The 23,595-nt window shown below is 41.7% G+C and overlaps 2 protein-coding genes across 2 annotated transcripts; one reads left to right on the forward strand and one right to left on the reverse strand.

Moving 5' to 3' along the window:
- Positions 1-1,906: 1,906 nt before the first annotated feature.
- On the reverse strand, positions 1,907-8,033 carry gpr180 (G protein-coupled receptor 180). Its single transcript, XM_080877726.1, has 10 exons — positions 7,780-8,033; positions 6,761-6,904; positions 6,537-6,631; positions 5,903-6,008; positions 5,451-5,631; positions 5,179-5,228; positions 4,933-5,090; positions 4,573-4,770; positions 4,415-4,492; positions 1,907-4,275 (listed from the first exon to the last, which is right to left on the reverse strand). The coding sequence occupies exons 1-10, from the start codon at positions 7,916-7,918 to the stop codon at positions 4,120-4,122; spliced, it is 1,305 nt and encodes a 434-aa protein (XP_080733852.1). The 5' UTR covers positions 7,919-8,033; the 3' UTR covers positions 1,907-4,119.
- A 420-nt stretch (positions 8,034-8,453) lies between these two features.
- On the forward strand, positions 8,454-19,144 carry tgds (TDP-glucose 4,6-dehydratase). Its single transcript, XM_080877727.1, has 12 exons — positions 8,454-8,667; positions 10,124-10,190; positions 10,328-10,396; positions 11,599-11,689; positions 11,794-11,942; positions 12,022-12,120; positions 12,870-12,929; positions 13,622-13,665; positions 13,767-13,932; positions 14,036-14,091; positions 14,247-14,344; positions 14,477-19,144. The coding sequence occupies exons 1-12, from the start codon at positions 8,621-8,623 to the stop codon at positions 14,593-14,595; spliced, it is 1,065 nt and encodes a 354-aa protein (XP_080733853.1). The 5' UTR covers positions 8,454-8,620; the 3' UTR covers positions 14,596-19,144.
- The last annotated feature ends 4,451 nt before the right edge of the window (positions 19,145-23,595 follow it).

Below are 23,595 nucleotides of genomic sequence, written 5' to 3' on the forward strand. Positions count from 1 at the left end.
TCTTCCATTTCTGTGTGCTCACAGAAGAGAAGTCGGTAACAACATTTGCTCAAAAACAATGTAAAATATGTAATATATCCGGTCTATTAGGTCAATAAGGAAACTCAAAGGCTTTTGATAACTGGTGCTTGCTAATGGATAATTTTGCCAGTTAAGAAATTGGCCCATTCATAGTCTTTGTTGCTGTGTTCTATAGGACGAATTCTTCGTAATGTTATAATGACGTTTTGATAAAGAGTGCGTGTCCGACAATACATAAACTTTAAGCTTGTCATACGTCGGCTTTGTGTCTTGGGTTGTATACCAGTATGCCGGCATCTTGGGCATGCGTAGTCACGGTGGCCGAGAGGTTAAGGCGTTGGACTCGAAATCCAATGGGGTTTCCCCGCACAGGTTCGAATCCTGTTCGTGACGAAATTTAATTTATGTTATCCATTAAAGTGCAAGCTGAAGCCGAGGTGCTAGCTAGCTGAAGTGTTCCTCCCTTACAAATATACAGTGTACGAGCATAATTTCAATATATACAACTGAGTTTTGTTAATTTCATATTCAGTTACACATTACAAATGTAACAGGTAAATACTTTTAGTTTTAAATTGTTAGCTTTGATAACTCATTAGTTTGAGCAAATTAGTTATATTTCTGCTACATAAATGGGTGATAATTACTTAGTATAATTCTTTTTTTTAATCTGTCTTTATCTGTCTTTTTCCCCCTTTCCCACTAAAGTTGAATGTAACATTACTAATGTATTTGTAAGGTAATTGTTTTTTTGTTGTTGTTTTTTTCTTTTTTATATTATGTGTGTTTATTGTGGGGTGGCACTTCTATTTGTACTCAAAGGAGCTTGCAAAGAAAAGCGTCTGGACTTCTTTAAGTTGCTTGAAGACGTTTCACCTCTCATCCAAGAAGCTTCAGTTCTAAGGTCAAGTGGTGGAGAGTCCCAGATTTAAACCTAGCGGGAGTTTCCCCCCACAGAGGGACAAAAGGACCCCCTGATGATCCTCTAATCGCCTGAGCCAAGGTGTGGAACTGGGTGTGGGTCCCAATCAGCCAGAGTTTCGGGTGAGTTCATTGTGAAACCTGGCCCCACCTTATCATGCGAATTCCTGAGATCAGATGGCCCAGGATGTGAGTGGGCGTTAAGGCGTCTGGGGAGGGAACTCAAAACTGGATTATAGATGGCAGAGAGTTGGTGTCGTAAAGCCCCGCCTCTGTTCAAAGATGGTCGCTCACAGTGGACATAGATGGCTTCTTTCACTCCTCTTTCAAACCATCTGTCCTCTCTGTCCAAAATGTGAACATTGGCATCCTCGAAAGAGTGTCCTTTATCCTTAAGATGCAGATGGACTGCTGAGTCTTGTCCTGTGGAGGTGGCTCTTCTGTGTTGTGCCATGCGCTTGTGAAGTGGCTGTTTGGTCTCTCCAATGTAGAGGTCTGAGCATTCCTCGCTGCACTGTACAGCATACACCACATTGTTAAGTCTGTGTTTTGGTGTTTTGTCTTTCGGGTGAACCAGTTTTTGTCTGAGCGTGTTGCTGGGTCTGAAATGCACCAGGATGTCGTGCTTGGAGAAAACTCTCCTGAGTTTCTCTGATACACCGGCTACAATGTTGTTGCGTCTGTCTTTCTTATCCTCCCTCGCTGGTGTCTGATCTTCTTTTCTGTACCTCTTTGCTGACTTTAAGAACGCCAATTTAGGATAGCCGCACGTTTTGAGTGCTTCTTTTTCCCTTCAGGCTAGAACTGGGTTACTTAGATTAACCAGTGTAAATACAGGACAAGGTTACAGTGTACCTTATGATTCAAACCTCAAGCACAGTCAGTGGCGGCTGTGCTTTATGTAACTGTCACGTTTCTTGAAGCTGCAGCATGAAGGACAACATTAAGCACTTATTAGTTTCAGATTGGTTTTATTACAGTTGTCATGATCACAGGTGTAATAGTTACACAGGTTGTAAAAAATTAATATATGACAACTGAAGTGTGAAATGTAAACACTACAAAACAAAATGCACTTTGCCTCTAACTGAAGGATGAGCATTTAAAGTATACAGTATAACTGGTGGCCTCATAAATAAGATTGTCATTGAAGGACAATATGATGCATACAGGATGCACTGGCTCACATCCTGTGTGCAGACAGTAAGTTATGCATGGATATAAGAAAAACGTGCACTTTTTCAGTAGAAACCAATCTGTATACTGATTTAAACAAGGTTGCACATTTTGGGATTAACAAATAACCCACGCAGGCTCATAGTCAAGTAGAACTTCATAAATAAGGAGGAGTATATACTGGTTTTCAATAAGGATTATAGCATATATTTAAAATTATAATGGGAGGTCTGTCTGTGTTTGTTTCAGATGGAGTTGGCTCAACTGTGCTACTTAAAAAGCTGCCAATTATATTTTCACCCCAGCTTTTCTCTCTTATTAGAAGGACCTGGATTGACTGTATCCAGGTAAACGTACTGCACCTTCATGCTACACTATAGATTATTCGTTTTTAATGAATTAAAAACAATCGATTTATGATTTAGGAGAGAAAAAAAGAATCAGCAAAAACATACCAAACATGAAACTCCAACCAAAGCTTCTTTATAACGTGCTGATCTTGAAATAAATAGCTGATTAATAAATATATTAGCTGTCAGTTTGCTAAGTGGGACTTGTCCTACATGACAGTGCAGCTCAGTTCTGCCTGGCTCTTATATAACACTAATATCTCATTTAATGAGCCTCATGTACAGTAATAACTTGATGACACAGGAATGGACGTGTGGGGTTGGAATGTATTTACACAGTGAAATTCATTGGAAGCCACCAAGTAGACTTAAGTTCCTCCTGATCTTTTTTATACTGAAGATTTTTTTAATAATGGGTTAGCCATGCAACGCATCTTAAGCTACGCGATTTAGAGTCTCACATGCTCTCAGCTCATAAAGTCATCAGCACCCAAGTTAAGGTGCAGCTGTATGTTAGTGTGTAAATGCTGATGTTTTGGCTCATCGTCTTCACTTTGGCTTCGCACAATCAAAGTCACGCATCCTTCTCAGTTAACAGTGTGACAATCCATTGCTTTACAGAACACATGCTGCATCCATCTGTTCAGACTTCCGCTGGTCCATCCGTCTGTCTGCCCATCTCGATCGATCCTAACACATGTAACGGCTGCTATGAGAAAACCAAACCCAACAGTGGCTCGAAATACCTCCGTGCCACAGAGCTGCACCAGAAACAAACCAATGAGCCTTCGTGGCCGCTCAGCCAACCAGGCCTTAGTTTCTAAGTAGAAACTAGAGATCGTAGGTCAATCAGAGAGTAGCACGTCCTCGCTTTTGCTTTGTTCATGGGGTTAATTAATCTGATATAAAGCGCCAGCCTCAGACACAAACTGAGACTTTTCCATCCTTCGTGGCTTTGATCCAAGTCGTTGCAGCTTTAATGAGCAGGGAAAGCTCAATGAGACGACGGCTTCTGCAATCCCGACCTAAATAGTAGCGTCTTTGTTTTTTCTTTGATAGTAAATCGATGATGCTTCTGTTTGTGTTATAATCAAATCCAAGAACAGAAATAAAACGCTCTCGAGTATTTTAATCTTGGCCCGCGTCCATGAGGCCCGGGCAGCCATCTCCACATTCGGCCCTGTCAGGAGTAAATCTTCGCTTCCTTTTTCTTTCCTCACATCTGCGTCTCTAGGTGATGCATCCTTAATCTGAATCCTGGCCGGCTGTCTTCATCCGTCCTCGTTTTTTTTTTTGTTTCAATGGTATTTTGGCTGGCGTCATGGAGAACCAAAGAAACGGCCTGACAGCCGGTTCTCTCCTCCTCTTGTTCAGCAGTGCTCATGCTGGCTCCAGTCAAAAATCACTTAAAACTAGAGGTAGGCTGTTGTTGTACACATATCATCCTCTGTTCACCCTCTTTCAATGATTTCTTGGTAACTTGCTTCCTAGTAACTACAGAAGTTCTCCCAGGAAACAGTTAACTGCAAAGAAAATCAGTCCCTGCAGCGTCTGAGCACATTTTTTTTGAGGAGGAGCGTCACAGCATCATGGCACATCCACCCTTAGCTCGTGATAATCATTATTAGGAAAATTGTGAGGGTGTACATGCTCAGTAGCGCGCCCTGTGGTTCGTTCTGGACATGGTGAGGGGCAGGGAGACTGAGGACAGAGAGGACACCTCCCAGTAAAGAGAGCGAGACAGGAAGAGCTGGTAGAGGATGACCATGGAGATGGACTGGCAGAGGATCACCCCCATGGTCACCACCTGCAGAGGAGGAAGACAGGTGTAAACTTGGTGGCCAATGGAGGACAAAAGGTAAGAACTGAACATTTAAACTCAGTGAACATGAAAGAATTATCCTCAATAGCAAAAACTGTTGTTGTCTTTGTGCGGGAGTTCAAACCTTTTCCTTCTGATGCTCGTTGAAGATCACAGACATGAGGACGAGGATGGGATGACAGAGGAACCACAGGAAGCATCCCTGCACAGAACAAGACCACATGACCGCCCGAGAACCTGCAGGAGTCTGTTATGTCAGTTTTATTGAGAAATCGTTTTTACCTTGGCGAAGCTGAGGTAGAAGTCTCTCTTTAGGGTGCTCCTCTCGGTGGAGATGATCTGGTAGAGGATGGAGGCCAGCAGGAGGGCCAGGCCCACTCTCAGAGCCATGAGGAGGAGACCGGCCACACTCTGCTGGGCGTGATAGCTGTGGTGCTCACTCTCCGACTCTGAATACTGCTCCCACAGCAGCAGCACCGCCTGAAAATACAGTCCGGTTCTTAACAGTCATCTTATGGCAAATACCCCAAATGAACTCCCACCTCATTCTGAAAACATCACGTTTACCTGATCGGGATTCTATGTGCTGGTCAAATTTTCCTTAAAAATTAAACACTTGAAGTCATCTCAAGTTCTGCATACCTGTGTAATAACTCCACCAACAGCTACAGCCGTGGAGGCCGGAGACTGTTCCCACTGCAGAGGTCGGGACTGAGGTTTCCTGCCTCGGCTCAGGGTCCAGCCCATACACAGACTCAATAACATGTACAGCATGGACACCTGGGACACCATATCCCAGACTGCATTGGAGCCAAAAGAGAGGTTAACATGATCAGAGAGGTTCATTTTTTCTTTTATTGACTCTTTATAATGTTGCAGGTAACATACACTCAGCCAGGCTGCCCATCAGTGGAAGACCGATTCCATCTCTGGAATACCTGCAGACAACAGGAGGCACAAACAGAAACACTGTTGTCTTAATTCACATAGTTTTTTATTAACAACTCTGTACTAAATAAATACAAATATTCCGAAAGACTTAAAATACATTTTAGGTCATAGAACATTACTGATATGTAACAGTGGGCCATCAAGAGTAGCATGAGCTTTAGAAACATTATAAATATTGCGCTGCCTTTCTCTGGCTCTGCTGAATCTACCTGGCCAGGTGGATGTAGTTGCAGAGCGCAGAGCAGCCCTGTAAAGCCAGCGCTGTAGTCAGTACTTTGAGGACAGTGTGCATGGGTCCTCCTTTCCTCAGAGCCTGGTACAGAGGCTGGATGTAGATGCAGCAGGCGATGAAGTAGGCCAGCAGCAGGAGGAAGTAAAAACTGTGGAGGCCTAAGAGAGCGAGAGGGGAAAAATCATCAGCAATCCATCAGGATCAAACATAAAGTCCTGTCCTAATGTATTAATCAGGTCTGACATAGCACCTGAAGAGCCCTTACAACTTTTTATTAGTTTTACTAGATTTGGGACTTTATGCCGACAGTCATACTCTCACTGCAGAGGAAGCTAACAAGCATGAAATGCATCACCAGCTTGAGCTTAGTGATGCACTGACATTATCTGCTGTAGTCTGACAGCGGAGGGCATATTCGGGGTGTCTGACCTGCCTCCTCTGCACTGAAATGCTCCAGAGGGTTTCCAGCCGAGTCGGCATTAAACAGCAGGACAGTGAAATCAAGATCAGCGTGGCCGGCAATCAATACGTTTTCCTAAGGAGAGAACGAAAATCTTAGTGATAATCAGAATCCATATAGTTATGACTATCATTATTACTCGATCATGCAGTACTGTTGAAGGCATTACTATCTAGTATAACAGCATTACTACCAATATTTCAACCTACTTTTCCAGAACCAGTTTTAAATATTTAACTGTGCATTCACACTGTCAGTGTTGTGTTTTGTGTTAGAATGAGCTCGCTGACAATAAATGTTTATTGTGACAGATTTATGACTGTGTGTGTATTTGACTGTATATATGTGTACATGACTGTGCATGCACTGACCTGTAGGTGTGATGCAAACCAAAACATTTGCGACCCTACATCAGTTTCTGCAGGAGTAGGACTGTATTTCACTGTATACTGCAATATAGAGTGCATGTGTCTTTGCACAGAGTCTCCTTTAGAGGTGTCCTCTTATTTGTTCATATTTGTGACAACAGCATCGCTGCTGCAGGTTTGCCTGACTGAAGCCCTAGTTGCATTATTACATTAATATTATATATAATTGTGTTACCTGACATGTATATCTGTCAGCATATAGGATCTGCCAGGCTGTGGGCAAAGACTGCCGAGGGATCGTCTGGTTGTGCTCTTCTTGACTGAGTGTAACTGTGGGTGGGTAGGGGTGGGGGAAGAGAGATGAGGTGACAGTGTGGAGGAAGGAAAGTGGAGACATAAATCAATATGGCATCATGGCAGGAGAATCCAGAATTGTATCAGCGATTGCTGGTTTCTTACTGGTCACGTCGGCTTTGGCGAGCCTCTCGGAGCAGCTGAGGTTGTCCAGCTCCGAGTCCATATCCTGATACAGCAGCAGTCTGGACTCTCTCTCTTTAGCCAGCGTTGAGCTGTCCACCCGGCACACCAGCAGACCGTTGCCGGCTAAACGAAGACAAGGCACCATGGTTGCAGCAGCTTCTCAGATGTAACATTTAACACTCAGATAGCATATTCGTGAAATTTTACAGACCAAACGGCTAACTAGTAATTCAATAATGTAGTCAACTGATTAGACTTTAATATATAAAACATTCATTTTCAAATATATAAGCTGGAGAACAAAGAGATTGTAGCTTTCAGTGGCCTTTGGATCTCTGAGGTCCAATGATGGGTCCCTAGTTTGCCAGCATGGTTTCTACCCATAGGCCCTTGTGCTTCACACAGGGTTAATCTCCTGAAACAAGTGAGATTAGCTGACATCTGGTAGCTTCAGACCTTTTTAAAGCAAAAAGTCTTGCAGAAAACACCCCCCACTATGCCATGTGACATGTGCAGCCAGCCTCTGTCCACACTGAGGGTGCAATCAGCTCATTTATGGGTCGGAAAGAAGTTGGATTCCTATAAGACCTGTAAAAAATACCTAAAAGTGTCCTGAAGCAAGTTTCCGGAATACTTGTTGGAGGTCAGCCCGAATAAAAATGCTATAAAACAAAATACAGAGGCTTAAGACAAACAGTAATTTGACATTAAGCAGCAAAGGTAAAGATAAAGCGCCGGCTGAATGCTGCCAGAACTGCTAATAATCAGTGCACACGTTATCAGATACTCGCATGACACGTTAGTTACACCCATTGTTGAGCGGCTCAGTGAGAGCTGTTAGCAAATAAAAAAAGGAAAGCAAACACGGGCACTAAACTGAGCCGTCAGCTCGTTATTACCCCACGTTAATCATTAAGGTGGCGTGAAAAGAAGCTAAGCCCGCTGTCAGAGCTGGAATGACACGCCAGCAGCAAGCACATCAGCACCGTCAACGTTACCTTGGTACATGAATTTAGTGATGAACTGGCCCTTCTGCTGTCTCGCCGCTTCGCTCTTAAAAAGTCCCGTAACAGTTTTCCCGGAAGCCTCTGAAGTGAGCAGCAAAACAGCCGCAAGTGTGGCTAATAAGTACGACATTTTCCCGCTTGTGCAGTTTAGCGTTATCGACAAATATAGGATGCCTCATCGATTCAATGAGCCACGAAGCCAGAAGTGAACCAGCTGCGTCAAGACCCCCAAAAGTTCGCCAAGCTGTGACCGGAAGTTGGATGTTCTTGCCCTCAAATAAAAGCTAAGCTTGGAAATAATGGATAATAAACGCGCGCGGAATGACACAAAACACATTCACATGAAGACACACCTGAAATAATATTATATTTAAGTTTGGTATAAAACTAAACGCAACACACACAAGTGTTGTAGGTTAAAATACTCGATATGACCTTTATTTTGGAAAGCATCACCGGATGATATGTGTTTATTTAAGAGGACTTGACTGGTTTTCGCTTGCCTACAGGTCTACGTTGACAGTTTGATTGATTCGGGATTCACGCAATCACATCGCGCTAACTTCATTGCGTCATGTAGGACAACCAATCAGAGAGTAGAAACTAGTACACACACACACACACTATTAATGACCCGCCCGCTTTCAACGTGTCAACACTGCCGTGAAGCAGCCGGTGACTGTCGCACAATCCGGCTACTGTTATGGAAGGAAATAAAGCTCTGCTGTTTCCGTTAGGATAGCTAGCTTCCAGGCTTGATGTCGGAAAATATGTTTTTATTATACCTATAGGAGTTCATGTTGTGAGGTAACAGCTGCTGGAAGACCGGGAAATGGACTTCAACAGGACTGTTCTGGTGACTGGAGGCTCTGGATTCATGTGCGTTCGTATTTCATATCAGTGTACACTTAAGCTGAAATAACATTACGAACTTAGCATTTAGCTTGATAAACAGACCTGACCGTGGTTCCTCTTTTAGTTATCAAGACTAGGACCTGTAAGGAAAACCTTTGCACAGGTGAAACAGAGGTAAACAATAAAGGAACATCTGTTAGCAATAGCAGTTATTTACTAAGAAATAAGCACAATCTTATTAGTGAAAAAGTATTTATTGTAAAAAACAAACGAACTAACATTACTCTGGCTTATTTTATAAATCATCCCGGTGTCTCTACAGCAGGGGTGTCAAACTCAAATACACAGTGGGCCAAAATTCAAAACTGGAACAAAGTCGCGGGCTAACATTAATATTTATTGAAAAAAAAAAAAATCTTCCTCCAGATATAAGAATGAATCTTTTCTTATGGACTCAAATAAGTTTTTCTGGAAAACTGAATATGGAACAAGCAAAGCTTAATACTAAACAATACATATATTAGCTGTATAATACCAGTAGGCCAGCTCTAATAGTCATTTGGTATGGCTTCGCGGGCCAAATGTAATTAGGCTGCGGGCCAAATTTGGCCCGCGGGCCAGAGTTTGACACCTATGCTCTACAGGTTGAGTAACTGTTCACAAGTCTTGGAGTAGTAGTTTCAGTCCTGGGGTATATTTCAAAATATTATGGCAGACTGAGAATTGAGCCCACAAACACATGGAGCCAAATGCTCAGATGAGTGTTAAAGTGTAGTTAGCACTCAGTTAGAACACTTGTAAATTACTTGTTTTGCCTGTAATCTGTCAAGAAAGAACTTCCTGTGACAACACAGAAGCTGGAACCAGTTTTTGGCAAAGTGATCTCCATATATCCTTTATTTATCCTGGCAAAAAGTCTTATTGGCATTAAAAATGTCTTTTTCGAAATAGCTGTGACCAAGTGGGCAGCAGAAATTGCAGCAAATTTAAAATCAGAGTTCTTTCGAGATATTGGAAGTGACTGAAATGGACTGGATTATTTATAATGTAGGTACAATAACAGGTGATTTCTTTGTGTTAAATATAACCCCTTAGCAAATCCTGGTTAATACAGCCTCTTTACCAATATAAGCAAAGATATTAGACATAAAAAACACATAGAGACAGGTTTATTAACAGCAAATGGAGGAACAAGCAAAGTTTTCCCTTTTATTATAAGAAAAATGTAAAATTTGGGAATGCTCAGTACACAAATCAGGTTTCATTTCATTATTATGGTTTTATCTCACCAACAAATGAAGGAATCTCTGTTTGTGGGATGTGATTTCTGTAGTGTTTACATATAGGCAATGCAAAGTGGTCAGCTCATGTCGTCTTCTTGACATAAATGGCACAGACATGTGTGGGCTGATGGAGTCTCTGCCCAGATAAAGGCCAGTGGGGCGTAAATGAACTGTCTCAAATTTCTCTGCTCCTACAGCGGCTCCCATCTGGTGTGCTCGCTGGTCCACAGACACCCGGAATGGAGAATTATCAACCTGGATAATGTAAGTCTTAATTTTCTTCCCCCCCCACTCCGTTTCCAAATATATCACTCTGGGTTTGTTGTCTTTGTGACGTGCAAAGCTGCAGCTAGTGTCTGCTGTGTGCACTGTGGCACGTCTCACTGTCTGATCTCTTCCAGTTGGATTACTGCTGCAGCCCCAGGAGTCTGAAGAGCGTTGAAAACAGAACGAACTACATCTTTATCAGGGTGAGCGCTGATAAATAAACACATCAGGTCAAGAATAACCAGACTGACACCAGATTAGGGCTGCCACGATTAGTCGACTAGTCACGATTATGTCGACTATTAAAATCGTCGACGACTAATTTAATAGTCGACGCATCGTTTGAAGCTTTGTAAGATCACAAAGGACGCAGGAATAATAATAGTAGGATTTAAGAGTGTAATAACGGACTGAAACAGAAGATGGCAGCACTGCATGTACAAGGATGCCAGCTGCCGTTAAACCCCGAAGAAGAAGAAGCTGTGTCCCAGAATTCATAGCGCAGCTGTCAACAATGGCGGCAGCTAGTTAGTTTTAACTTTACTCTTATTATTCTTTCTGGGTCACAAAATAAACCTTTAACATATTTTCAGGCGAGAATGTAGCTGTGTAAACCTCAAATATCTGCTCAGTTTATCAAGACACCACGTATTTTCAAAAGCGCTCCGACGTTTTCGGAGACGTCTGTTACCCACTAGCTCGTTAGCTAGGCGGGGGCAAGGCTAACTAGAGCCGTGAGAACACTGGACTCCCGGCAAATCGTTTTCAAACCCACCGCCGTCTTTCGCTAGTCAGGTTAAACATATATATAAGTCACTTAGATAACTTAAAAATGTTATTGTTTGGCTTTCTTTAGTATTTTATTTGTTCCTGAGTAAATCGGTTTGGCTGAGATTAAAGTTATAGTTTTTGCACAGCTAAAACTGTCAAGCAGACAGCTGATTATCAGAAGTGTGAGACGCTGGAGAATATACTCCGGTGTCCTGTTATATTTTAGAAAGCAAGGAGTTTATTAAACTTCACCGAAACAATCTGCAAATTTCATTAAAAATTAATAAACTACCATCTTGTCTTTATTTTTAGTTAGCACAAACACTTCAAGCTGTAAGCTAATGATAGTTATATAAGACCAGATGCTGCTGGTGCAATAAGCTGTACGCTGTATGTCCAATGGATGATGATCTGATTAGTCGACTAATCGCAAAAATAATCGGTGACTAGTCGACTATCAAAATAATCGTTTGTGGCAGCCCTACACCAGATGTCTATTTAATTTAATGCTACTTTTGTATAATTACATGTATTATTATGCTTAAAATAAGGTGTAATTTGAAGGATTTATCATCAGTTGAGCTTTAACTGTGCTGGGTGCACAGTTACTCATTTGGACTCTTTTCTTCAACAGGGGGATGTGTGTAACCCGCGGCTGCTGAACCACATCTTCAGTTCCAAAAACATCGACATCATCTTTCACCTGGCTGCCAAAACTCACGTCGGTGAGCAGCAGCTTGTTCGGGCAGTTCTTATGAACAGGAGCTTTTGCAGTTTCAGCTCTCGTGTTAAAGTTCTTTTCCTCTCTCCTTCCTCTCTGTGCTGTCAGAGGCTTCCTTTGAATCCCCGTCCACTTTCCAGCAGGTCAACATTGAAGGGACCAGAGTTCTGCTGGGAGCGGCCCATCAGGCCCGACACCAGCCACAGCGCTTCATCTACATCAGCACCGATGAGGTGTACGGAGCCAGTCTGCATGAGGCCAGTGGATAGATTGGGGTTGTTGGTTCGTGCTTTTGTTTATGGATCAGGCAGTGACGCTGATGTTTGTCCCCTACAGGTGTTTGATGAGAGCAGCCCAGTGAGGCCCTCCAATCCGTACGCTGCTACTAAAGCTGCTGCAGAGTATCTGGTCAGATCGTACTGGGACCAGTACAAGGTAAACCCATACAGATGGGCCAGTAGCTTCCAAACCAAATAAATGACTTTAGATATTAGTTTTTGATTTTTCAGTTTTGGCTTGGATGTTAGTTACTCAGTTTAACAATCACAGTAGTGAAAACAGCATTATTATTGTGACCATATGACATGAACTTTGGAGCTCGTTGCCTTTGAAATAGTTGCTTGGCCACTGATTGTAGTCAGATGCCATCTTTAAAGATACTTTAGTGCATTTAGATGGCAATAAGATCGGGTCAGCCTGCTATCAGTCTACAACTGAGCCCGGTCGGATTGGCATTTGATTGCAATCAGTGATCAGAAAGCAGTTAACTTTCGCTGTCTACATACATAGAAATTCACATTAAGTCCTTATATTCAGAGTCCAGCCAGAGACTTATCGATTTGATGAGAAATCCTTCCATAAATAGTGATGTCGTTGCTGCAGGAAAGCGATGTAACTGCAAAATGATGTGGGCGCTCCACAACCTTCCAGTTTTACAGGAATATGACTAGAATGCAACCAGCTGGCAGCTATAAGTCAAGTCCCCTGTTGCTGCAGACTAGTTGCGCTTGTACTCTTGTAAGAAAGAGAACTTCAAAACTGGGCAACTCTCATCAAAATAATCGACATGGATACATGGCACTAGAGGCCAGAGGTTAATGTGATTTGAGGTGAACTGTCCCTTTAATTTTAAAACCTGAATGACTTTTTTAATCTTTGTCATTTGAATACTGCTCTGTTACCAGTTTCCCATCATCATTACCAGGAGCAACAACATCTACGGGCCCAGGCAGTACACGGAGAAGGTCCAGTATCATGACTAAGCACACCCATTTGACATTAAGTGGCTAATTTTGCAGAAATATGCTCCATTTGTACAGTTTAAGATTTGAGGCTGTATATAAGATATCTGCGCAGCTGTATGTAGAACTATTTTCATGTATGTAAAGCAACATCAGGTCACACTGATGTCATCTGTGCAAGATTAATCTACAGCAGGGGTGGGCAACTCCAGGCCTCGAGGGCCGGTGTCCCTGCAGGTTTTAGATGTGTCCTTGAACCAACACAGCTGATCTAAATGGCTAAATTAGCTCATCAACATGTCCTGAAGTTCTCCAGAGGCCTGGTAATGAACTAATCATGTGATTCAGGTGTGTTGACCCAGGGTGAGATCTAAAACCTGCAGGACACCGGCCCTCGGGGCCTGGAGTTGCCCACCCCTGATCTACAGTGATACATATTTTAAAGATTTGTTTTAAGGTTGTTGTAATTACTGTCATTGCCACAAGGGGGAGACAAAAGTTCACCCTGCAGGTTTAAAAATGCTGCAATCAGCTGTGTGTTTACATTTGACTACAACTGAATGCACAGACAGAAAATGCAAAATCAGACTTTCACTTTCAGTTCCTTCCAAAGATTTAACTGGTTTTAAAGAGTTAAACATATCTTCTTCTTTGTCACCAAGCTTTTAATATAAATTGTCATCTTGATCTTTCAGGTCATTCCAAGGTTCCTCACCCTCTTACAGATGGACAAGAAATGGTGGGTTTGTTTTAACGAGCGCTGTCGTTCCGGTCTGTGTTTCACAGTAACAGAAGTGCTTATCCAATTAAACCCGTTTCTGTGCGTTTGCTCTGCGGCAGCACTATCCAGGGAACCCTTCCAAAATCCCGCCACTTCCTGTTTGTCAGTGATGCCATAAACGCCTTCCTGTTGCTTCTGGAGAAAGGGATTGTGGGAGAAATCTACAATGTGGGGACAAGCTGTGAGATTCCCATCATGCAGCTGGCGAGGGAACTTGTTAGGCTGGTGGGTTTAGGAACTGTTTATTCAAACATTTAGCAGGAGCTTTTAGGAAGTAAGCGAATTAAATGAATACTAAAAGGTGTGTGTGTGTGTTCGTTCTGTTTAGGTCAAGAAAGTGCCAGAATCTGAAGTAAATGATTGGCTTGAGTTTGTGCCTGACAGGTAAGTAGAGAAAGAGCTGGCAAAAGCAGGGGAGAATTCCAGGAAGTAGCCAAAGCCTTCCACTTTGGCTTTAGACTCAAAATCTCCGTCTTTTGACATCTTGACCTTAAAAGCACACTCTTGTCCACTTTTAACCTTTGACCTCTGCTCTCCAGGCCGCGGGTCGACCTGCGTTACCCCATCAAGTGTGAGAAGCTGCAGCAGCTGGGCTGGAGAGCTGAGGTGTCCTGGACTGAAGGCATCAGACAGACAGGTACAGTCTCTCTCACACACACACACACACACACACACACACACACACACACACACACACACACACACACACACACACACACTCCCTTCCTGTATGGTGTGTTAGTGATTCATGCGCTTCTTGTTTTTACAGTGAAATGGTACCGAGACAACCCAGACTTCTGGTCAGACATCAGCGAAGACCAACCACCAATCAGGCGCGAGTTTGAAAATGCTGCCACCACAGTGGTCCCGATCAGCTCTGAATCTTGACTGACAGGAAGAGACTTAATTTTTTTTCCATACAAGTAATTTCACGTGATATTTATGTAGCACAGAGGCCATCATGGCTGGTTTAAAGCTCAATGAACAAAACACTGAATCCTTCAGTTAGCATCAGTCTTACTCTGCAGAACATTTCATTCTCAGCCGTCTCTCAGTTAAGACAGTCTGAGCAACAGGACCTGAAGTGCCAGATAACCAAGGGGAGAGCCTTCAAAGCAGACGTACAGCTGGAAATTAATGCACTTTATTAACTTCATAGTAATTACAATCTTAGCTGATATTAACAGTGTCTTGTCCTGCTCATTGTGATTTTTTTTTAATTATATGTTTGCACACTGTGGGCTGAGGGACATTAATCTCTGATTGGTTCAACATTTTCATTTAGTGTTGGCAGGATCCTGGAGTCGTACAGACAAACAGGTTAAAGTGTCAGCGCAGTAAGAAAAACTGAGGGGAAGAGCAACGCCTCACCTTTGATTGCGTTTGGCTGAGTATGCAGTGCAGGCACAAGTTTAAATTAAGACTCCTCTTTCCTGTTGGCTTTCATCAACAGAAAATAATCAGGATTGTAAGAATAGATTTTTAAGTTGGGCTTTGTTAACTTTAGCCTTCTTTTACCAAATGGCCTGAAATAGCAATGATCTCTGTTGATGTAGGTAGCACAGACTCAGTGCCTTATTTCCAGTGTACATGGATTATGAACCCAAGAGGCTCATTTTGAGACCAGAAGAAACTGATTTGACCTTCTTCAGCCTTTTATCTCATGTGTTTCCTTTAAGATTGTTAATGCAAATATTCTGGTCGCCGTTTGGCCCAGACTAGAACGACACATTACATAATGGAACAGGTTTCAGAGAACAAGGGTTATGCAGGTAAATCCTAGATAACCCTCTAATGAACGGATGTCTGCCATTGTACACCGTGGGCCAAATACTGTGATCAGAAGACAACTGGATCAGAGAAACTCCACACTTAATGCCTCATATGTTAATAAAATAAGTTTTTCTACATGACAAAGATCTGTCAGCACAACTCTTTGGGCTTAAACCGTAAGAAATGTGAATAATTGGTAGCTCAGTTTTATAATTTTAGTACATTCTGGACAAAGTTTTTGTTCACTAATTTTTTTTTCTTTACTGTTGACTTAAAAAAAAAAACATTTAAGTTTTTTTTAAATATTTCATTACTTTGGTGTATCATGAATGGCCACAGGGGAAGATCTTTGGAGTCTTTGCTGAACTGGCTCCAAGGCCTCATGTTTGACACCCTATTGTATGTTAGTCACCAGTATTTTGCACTTAGTCACTTCAATCGCTTGCATCAAAGTTGAGAAAGGTTTCTAAGCAGTTTTACTTTTGCCAGATCTCGACTTTTTACGGTCTCTCGTCACAGCATCACTGCGAATCACTTCCTGTGTGGACGCAGCTTTATTCAGAGTTAGAGGCTGCTGTTCTGTTGTTCTACACAAAGCTAATAAAACTGACTCCAACTTTAAGAAACGTGGCTGTCAGGTCATTTTAATCTGCTTATTGAATGAAGCAAACAGCTTCGAGTCATCCTCTGCTACCAGTCAGCAAGGCTCTGTACCAAGTTAGAAAGATGTAGGTGCAACTTCAGATTTCAAATTAGTTGTTTATGATTTTTAATGATCTGTGTTTTAAGGACAACAATCATTCCTGTCAGATGCATTTTATGCACACCGTTTTTATAATTTGATGCTGTAGAATGTATTTATTTTCAAATAAACACTTTTTAATAACTTCACAGTTTGTGTTTTTCCATGTCTGTAAAGTCACACACGTACACAAACAAAAGCCAAAACCACTGATTACATCTGCAAATCCAAACCTTTATTTGTGGTAAAATCAGAATATTTGCACAGTTTTGTTTTCTTCGTGCAGTGCTCTTCGTGCACATCTGCTAAACTAATACATAAGCAAATACTAACTACCAGGCTGGTGCAGCTGCCCGTCCACACTATGGGGTCTGGCCATTCAGTAATGACGACAGCACTGGGCTTCATTTCAGTTCGCTCGCTAAGAGAACAGCAATCGTTCCTAAATGCACCTCAGCATCTGAATTTCAGATCACTTTAACAAACTGAACTTGAAATAAAGCCACAAAGTGTTTTGTTTTTGTGTGTCTTTCACGACACCCTGACAAAAAATACAATTACTTTGTTGCAAAATGTAGTTTGTGCATACAAAAGGCTGTAAAGTAATGGTTCACCTACGTCTGATATGCGTCAGTGATTGCTGAGGCTACAGTCTTTGGACAAATCAATCAGTCCCTGTGTAACTACAGTGGGTCTGTGCTTAGAGGAGCACCAGTACAAATGTCCGTTATATTACTGTCTCTCCTGCAGGTCAGATAAATACTGATCAGCTGCAAGAAGGGGAAAAAATAATAAATAAATCCCCATTTCTGATTGGCCAGAAACACCCCTGTGACAGCTCTAACAACGCCTGAAAAGATGCAAACCACAACAACGGAGCAATAGAACCACAGTTAAGTCTGTGTTATGAAGACTTTAAAGATCGCCACTTGTTTTTGCCAGACATTCACAACAAGGGTATTAACGAGAAGGAAAAGTGTAAAGAGTCAACAAAGAAAAGGAAAAATAAAACGACTTGGAGAAAATCTGGACACTTTTTTTTGTACTGCATGTTTTTGTCGTTTTTTACAAAATGGTCTTTGATCGTTAACTTGTTATTTTTTAATCCAAACCTTGGCATTTACGGTGGTATTTTCTCAATTTGTTTGCCGATTAAAAATGGCTGTTTATGGTTGATTATTATTGGCAATGAAGCCTGTCGCATAAACAGGTTTGCGGATGTGATACTGAGTCCAATGTGACTTTAAAGGTAACCAGTGGAGGCTGTTTCTCGTAACGTGTCGCCATCACATCGGCTGCAATCAACAATCTGTGGTACACCTCGAACCTTCATGTTACACCACATGCACATCTTTACACATTAACAGAAGACCTGAAGTTGGAGGTTTCAGCTGGGAGAAGAGTACTGTAGTGCTGGAAAACACTGGTGTTGAGCTTTACGCAGGGATACACAAGATACTGTGGCATCTTTAAACTGTAATTGGCAGAACTGACTGGACTATTTAGTTGAAATCGGAATTTTCAGGAATGACAGCATGAATACTGCCAAAAATAAAATCATAGGCATTGCGTAGATTCAGCAGATTTTAGGCCACATAGATTGATGGCTAGCGCTAAAACGTAGGGTAAGTGCTAGTGTGCTAAAAATCTATAAACCAAGGGGCAAAAATAATACAGGATGAAAACAACAAATGATAATGAAGGTTATTTTTTGAGTTATTTAGGTTTAGACTAAGTTGTGGACTGCTGATGCTAGCACGTCACAGCCATGTTGCTAGCATGGCCGATAACCAGGAAGCACTGCGAGTACCTCCACCCCCAGAGAACCCCCGGCTTTCTGAGGTTTTTAAACAAGCTGATCATAGAAGGTATAAAACAGATTCATTTTTCTGACTCAATAGCTACGTCCAAGACAGAAGTGCCTAAAACCTGCATTCTATCTGAAGACCACCAGATGGCGATAGCTGTGCTTGCTAAAAGAACGCTTTCCTGCTGAGTTATGGGCTCAGTCACTCATTCAGTTTTTAATGTTTTTTTTTTTAAGCCTATTTTGTAAATCTTGGTCATAATATGCTTCCAAAAGGATTATCTATGGTACACCTAATGGTAATCATTCACAAATTTTTAGCCAATGAGCAAGCAGTCTCAGTCATCTGTTTTTTTGTTTGTTTCTTTTTAAATCAAGATGGTAAAAGTGAAGATGCCAATATTAAGACTTCAAAATGGGACTTGAGGATCAGATATATGGGCCAGATTTGCCTGATAAAATTCAGTTTCATTCTTACAAGTTAAATAAAAAAAAATGTAAGGAAGAACCGTGGCTGCAAAAACCACCCAGTTAAAAAAAGAAAAGATGTGCACACAGGATAGGAGCGAGGTTTTAGGGTGTTTTGTTGTTTTTTGTTTTTTTTTTTTAATGGTCTTACACAAAATATATGCATCTGTATTTATGAAATGCAGGTGATTTTTGAAAATTACAACCACTGTTGAAACCCAGCCTTGCTATGGTGAGACGCTGACGGAGAAACGCTCCCCCACGTCGCATCTTTAACATTAAAAAGCTCACACTACCCCAGAAAAATAGAAATTTTTCACTCATACCAATGACATTCAACATTCAAGTGCCAGTGTTTTTGTTTACTGTCTTTTGGTCAAGTCACTTTGTAAAATATCAGCTTTTGTATTAGGCATAGAAAAATAAATATTTCTCAAAAATGCTTGATAAATTACACAAACTTGCAGTGAAAGTAGACTCAAGAACTCTGTGTGCAAACAGCTGAATCCTACCTTTGCTGTTAACTAGAACTCCACCTGGTCCCCAAAAAAAAAAAACAATTAAAAATTTAAAAAAATTAAAAACAAAAATTCTCAAAGAACCTTTGCGCGCACACACACACACACACACACACACTTCTTATTTAACATCTCTACACTGTCTTCACACTCACTCTCAGTCGTACCTCTTTAGGATTAAAGGACGTGTGCTACAGAAGACTTTTGTTGAAGTCTTTTGTGTAAAACTCAGTGGTCTTTCTATAACGGAGGGGGCCCTGCAGGCCGCAGCAATGGAAGCATAGCACCATTAATTGTTCTCTGACCATCAGTGCTGTCTGTATCACAGGTAAGTTTGCTATCAGCTCCATTAGGGCTGGGTATCACCCTTCATTTAAGACATCAGAAGGTTTTGGGAAACAAAAAAACAAAAAGAACTAAAGTGCTGGATCAGTTTTGCAGGAAGTAAACAAAGCATTTTCTGCATGACACAAACTTTTGTGTTTTTTCTTAAACTTTGTTTACTGCTGAAAGTGTGTGAGATAGTTAAGGTACATGCAGTGACACTAGCAAGACACTGATGATCAGTTAGCATGTAACAGTAGCACTGTTTACCATGTTACATGAGCATGTTACCAAGGTAGATTTGCTAATTAGCAGATGAAGAGTTTTGCGGTATTTTGCCAAAAAAATGAAGTCTTTCAGAATTCGTAATTGTGAGGACCAACGCGGTAGATAAAGTGCCTGATCTACATTCCTATCCATAATGCCCTGCTGCTCATATTTTCTCAAAAACGTAACATTAGCGGCACAAAACTGCAACATGTCCAAGTTTTAGCACCGGGAATCAGCTGTCAGTCAGTAAAAAATGTGCCTGAATTGTTCCGAGTCAAAAGCATTTACATAAAGTTTTAATTTTTTTTTTATCCCCGCATCATAACAGCATCTGACCGAGCAAACATTCCTACACTTACATAAAATAATCAAAAATTTTGCAATAGTTTGAAATACCCAGCCCTAACCAACAAATTTCAGTCTTTAGTGATTCAGCCACTTCAAAAGGCACCGTTCACATGTAAAACTCTGGGCTATTTCACATGTGCCAGTTTGTACTCGAGCAGAAAACTCGTGCAGAGAATCGTGGCGACCACACAGCGAAAGCAAGCCACAAGTTACTGAACTCTATTGCACTTGGGGTAAAAGTTCAGAGGGTTTTTTTTCCCCCCTCCACGCAGGAATTTGGGGGCACAGTGGTATTTAAGTGTTGCTCTAACACAGCTCAATGGTAAATACAACTGACAGGTAAAACCAGCCTGCCCTAGAAAAACACTGAAATACATTGCATATTTATGAACAACACTATTTGACACGATTGATCTACAAAACAAGAGGTAAACTGAATTTTTACTCTCAAGTCACACTGCATTTAAAAAGGTTCACCGGTTCCTTCATTTTTTAAATTTTTTTTCTAAAACAGATTCTCAATGTGCCGCCAAGCGCTTGTCAGAAGGCACAGCAACATCTACGCAACCACATCCACTCAATGGATTCGCCTGCGACGCCGCATGCCTGCAGCATTGGTAACAAAACAAATGGGACTACATTAAGCTTATGGTCAGCAGAACCCACTGATTCAAGTAAGAAATGCTTTCACACAGGGAAAATCAGTCAGCAGTATCCGACTGCCAGTTCAGTCAGTAAAGTTCCTCCTACAGAGTTTTAAAGGTTGAAGCTGATTTTATAACAATGCCAGCAAGACAGCTATTTAATTAAACCTCTAGGTGTGAAAGTGCAACTTAAAGACTTCTGTTTGTGTGTGAAGGGAGTTCTGTGATTGTCATTAGCAACTTGCTGTCCTGTTTCCTGCTTTTTCATTCCTTCAATGCTTTGCAACAGCTCTTACAAGAAGTCTGCAGGAGAAAGTAAAATGTTTCATGACCTCAAGAAGAAAGCTGATCAGTAAACAGGTGCTTTAAGAAAAAAGAGAGAAAAAAAATCATCTATTGGGACACCTCTGACAGTTCTGGTCAACATTTGAATCACCGATTCAACCGCCGCTCATAGTCATTAAGCCCGTGTTAGACTGCAGTCTCAAACTTAGTGACAGCTGCGACAGTAACTGTTTATCTGACCCGCGCTGGAACAGCAGCTGAAAAGAAAACTCAAATTTCCTGTTTTTGGTTCGTTTGTAAATGCATAAAAAGGGACAGGTGGACATCGAGGAGTACAGCTGAATTCTATCATTCCACAGCCGTCCTTGAATGCAGCATTGTTCCTGGCCCCTCATTTTGAGTCAGACCAGGCTTAGTGAGATATCGTACAGTTATATTTGACTGGTGTCTTTTAGCACCAGAAAAGCTTCTGGAAAAATCTACTTTGTATATTTAGTAAATGAACAGCCAACTGCTTTAACTGCTTTAACCCCTTCAAACTCTTAAGGAAAAAAAAAATGCTGTTAAACAAAGTTTCCCCAACGTCCCCCTCAAATGTAACCCGAGGGAAAGGGAGCTTAAGACTGATTAGAAGAGGCAAAAAATCAAAAGCAGGAAAAAACAAACAAACTATGATATAAAATAAATAACTGCAACATAATTAAAGCCTGCTTTAGAATTGGATTCATCTGCTTGGCATTTGAAACTTCTTGACCAAAAAACAACAACACTTGAATATGTTTTACAGTCTTGGTCCTGCTTTGTCAGAGTCAGTGGGCAGTTTGAGGGTTAATCCACCTGGTGCGCATTAATTTGGGTGAATTTATTTCTATACAGACGTGTGTATTCTCTTGAAAGAATACAAGCTTTTGTCTTCGAACTTTAGTCAGCGGTGTTCAAACTGCCCACTGTGCTAAGCTCACCAGACCCGTCTTGGTCTAGTGTTGAGTGATCAAGTGTGACTCTCATGCACACCAAGTGTTGTTTAACTTCACATTCTTTTTCTGTGGAGATTCCTCTCTGTTGAAACTATTTACATTTAATCTGAGTTCTACATGTAAACATAACTAAATTAATCCACCCCCACACTGGAGTAACAGAGCTTTTTTTTGGCTCTTAATAGGCCCAGTTTGGGGGGGTGGGAGTAGGAGGAGGATTGGATTTCTACCACTGAACCATCCAAATGTTCAGCGGAGATCCCTTTTCAAGTTCAATCAGGGACGAAACATGGACATCCTGGGTCAACAGGCCCCTTGAAGCCTGGTTGCAAAGCAGAGCCAAGTAGGGATAACCAAGGATTTAAATGCATGCGATCGGTTCTGTGCAGCAACTTTTCCACAAGCACAATTTACCCTGACAGTTTCTCACTGTGCTGAGCCGAGTTGGGTTTCGCATTCGACAATCGCGGCGGGACGCTGTCATCGTTTATTAATGTGCAGCACGTGCTGGGACGTGTCGTGCATGCAGAAGGTGAATACGTTGTAATAGCTGCCAAGACTGCCAGTCCAGATAGCAAACTACTCTGGAGAGTGGACGTGCATCAGTGCGAAGAAGTAGGAGTGTGGCCCATCTGGGAGCTCTGTGGGCTGGGTGGTAAGTGTTTTGAAAGCAATCATATGCTGCCAGTGTACGGCTGTTGTGCGCGTTGGCCGAAATCTAGTTTTGTAAACATTTCATCGAGGAAGTGACTTCAACACTGAGAAACACTATCTGCTGACTGAAAGCAGTAGTAAGAGGAGGAATTGGACCGAGACGCGATCTTGCGCTTGATTACAGTTGCACACGTGGCTAAAACGTGCTGTAGATACGATGCATTGCATTCCTTGGGAAGCCCCAAGCTGTCTCTGCAGTGAAATTAATTCGTAAGGATGATCCAGTTCTTCACTTTTAACGCCCGACTTCAACAGAGCTTAAAAGACCTAACAGAATAAACTGGAATGACTACTTTTAGAGAAGACTCTTCATGCAACTCTCCAGGATAGAGTGAGCGAGAAAATTTGGACCTCTTTTTAGTTTGCGTATTTCCCCCCCTCAAGAGAAAGCTTCTCCCAAAACAAGGGTTTCAATGTTTGTGGTTAAAAGCAGCGGTAGATTCCCAAGAGCATGATGGCACTAAGAGTCAGCTGAACGGCCGCAGACACCGACACAATCTGGGAACTGTTTTCAGCAGCAGCCATGTAGTGTTTTCTAAGCAAAGGTGTTTCAAACTGTGTAGCGGTTACAGTAATTTAATGTGACTCGAGTGGCACCAGACTTTGGCTTTTTTTTTTTTAATTACAGCAAGCTATGAGGAATTTGACATTTACGGCTACATATCTGGATAATAAGAGGGGGAGGAGCAACATAACGTGACTGCTGCTGGCCCTGTTAGTGGCACACAGTGACCCAACAATTAGTGACAAGATGGCTTTGAGAAACCAAACTGCAAGCTCAAAGCTGAGCTATAGATGTGACACAAGTGTCAATGAGTAGGACTCGGGTTCCCAAAAGCATACAGCCACTGTGGTCGGCCCTGCTCGTCGGCTCTTTGACTTTAACAGTACGATTAATGTTATTTTTGACCCATTTTATATTTACTCATCCAGAGTGAGTAAAGTAATCCACAAATATGCTTACAGTGGTTATATGCTTTGGGGAATTAGCTCAGTCTCTAATAGACAGATAAGGAAA

The sequence above is a fragment of the Rhamphochromis sp. 'chilingali' genome (genome assembly GCF_963969265.1).
Source record: "Rhamphochromis sp. 'chilingali' genome assembly, chromosome: 3".
In the NCBI taxonomy this organism is placed as follows: Eukaryota; Metazoa; Chordata; class Actinopteri; order Cichliformes; family Cichlidae; genus Rhamphochromis; species Rhamphochromis sp. 'chilingali'.

Coding starts and splice junctions, on each gene's coding strand:
- gpr180 (XM_080877726.1), bottom strand. CDS start 7,918: ATGTCGTACTTATTAGCCACACTTGCGGCTGTTTTGCTGCTCACTTCA. Junction 6,632..6,760: donor CGCCAAAGCCGACGTGACCA/GTAAGAAACCAG, acceptor ACCCACCCACAG/TTACACTCAGTCAAGAAGAG. Junction 5,632..5,902: donor TTTCAGTGCAGAGGAGGCAG/GTCAGACACCCC, acceptor TCGCTCTCTTAG/GCCTCCACAGTTTTTACTTC.
- tgds (XM_080877727.1), top strand. CDS start 8,621: ATGGACTTCAACAGGACTGTTCTGGTGACTGGAGGCTCTGGATTCAT. Junction 11,943..12,021: donor ACGGAGCCAGTCTGCATGAG/GCCAGTGGATAG, acceptor TGTCCCCTACAG/GTGTTTGATGAGAGCAGCCC. Junction 13,666..13,766: donor TTACAGATGGACAAGAAATG/GTGGGTTTGTTT, acceptor GCTCTGCGGCAG/CACTATCCAGGGAACCCTTC.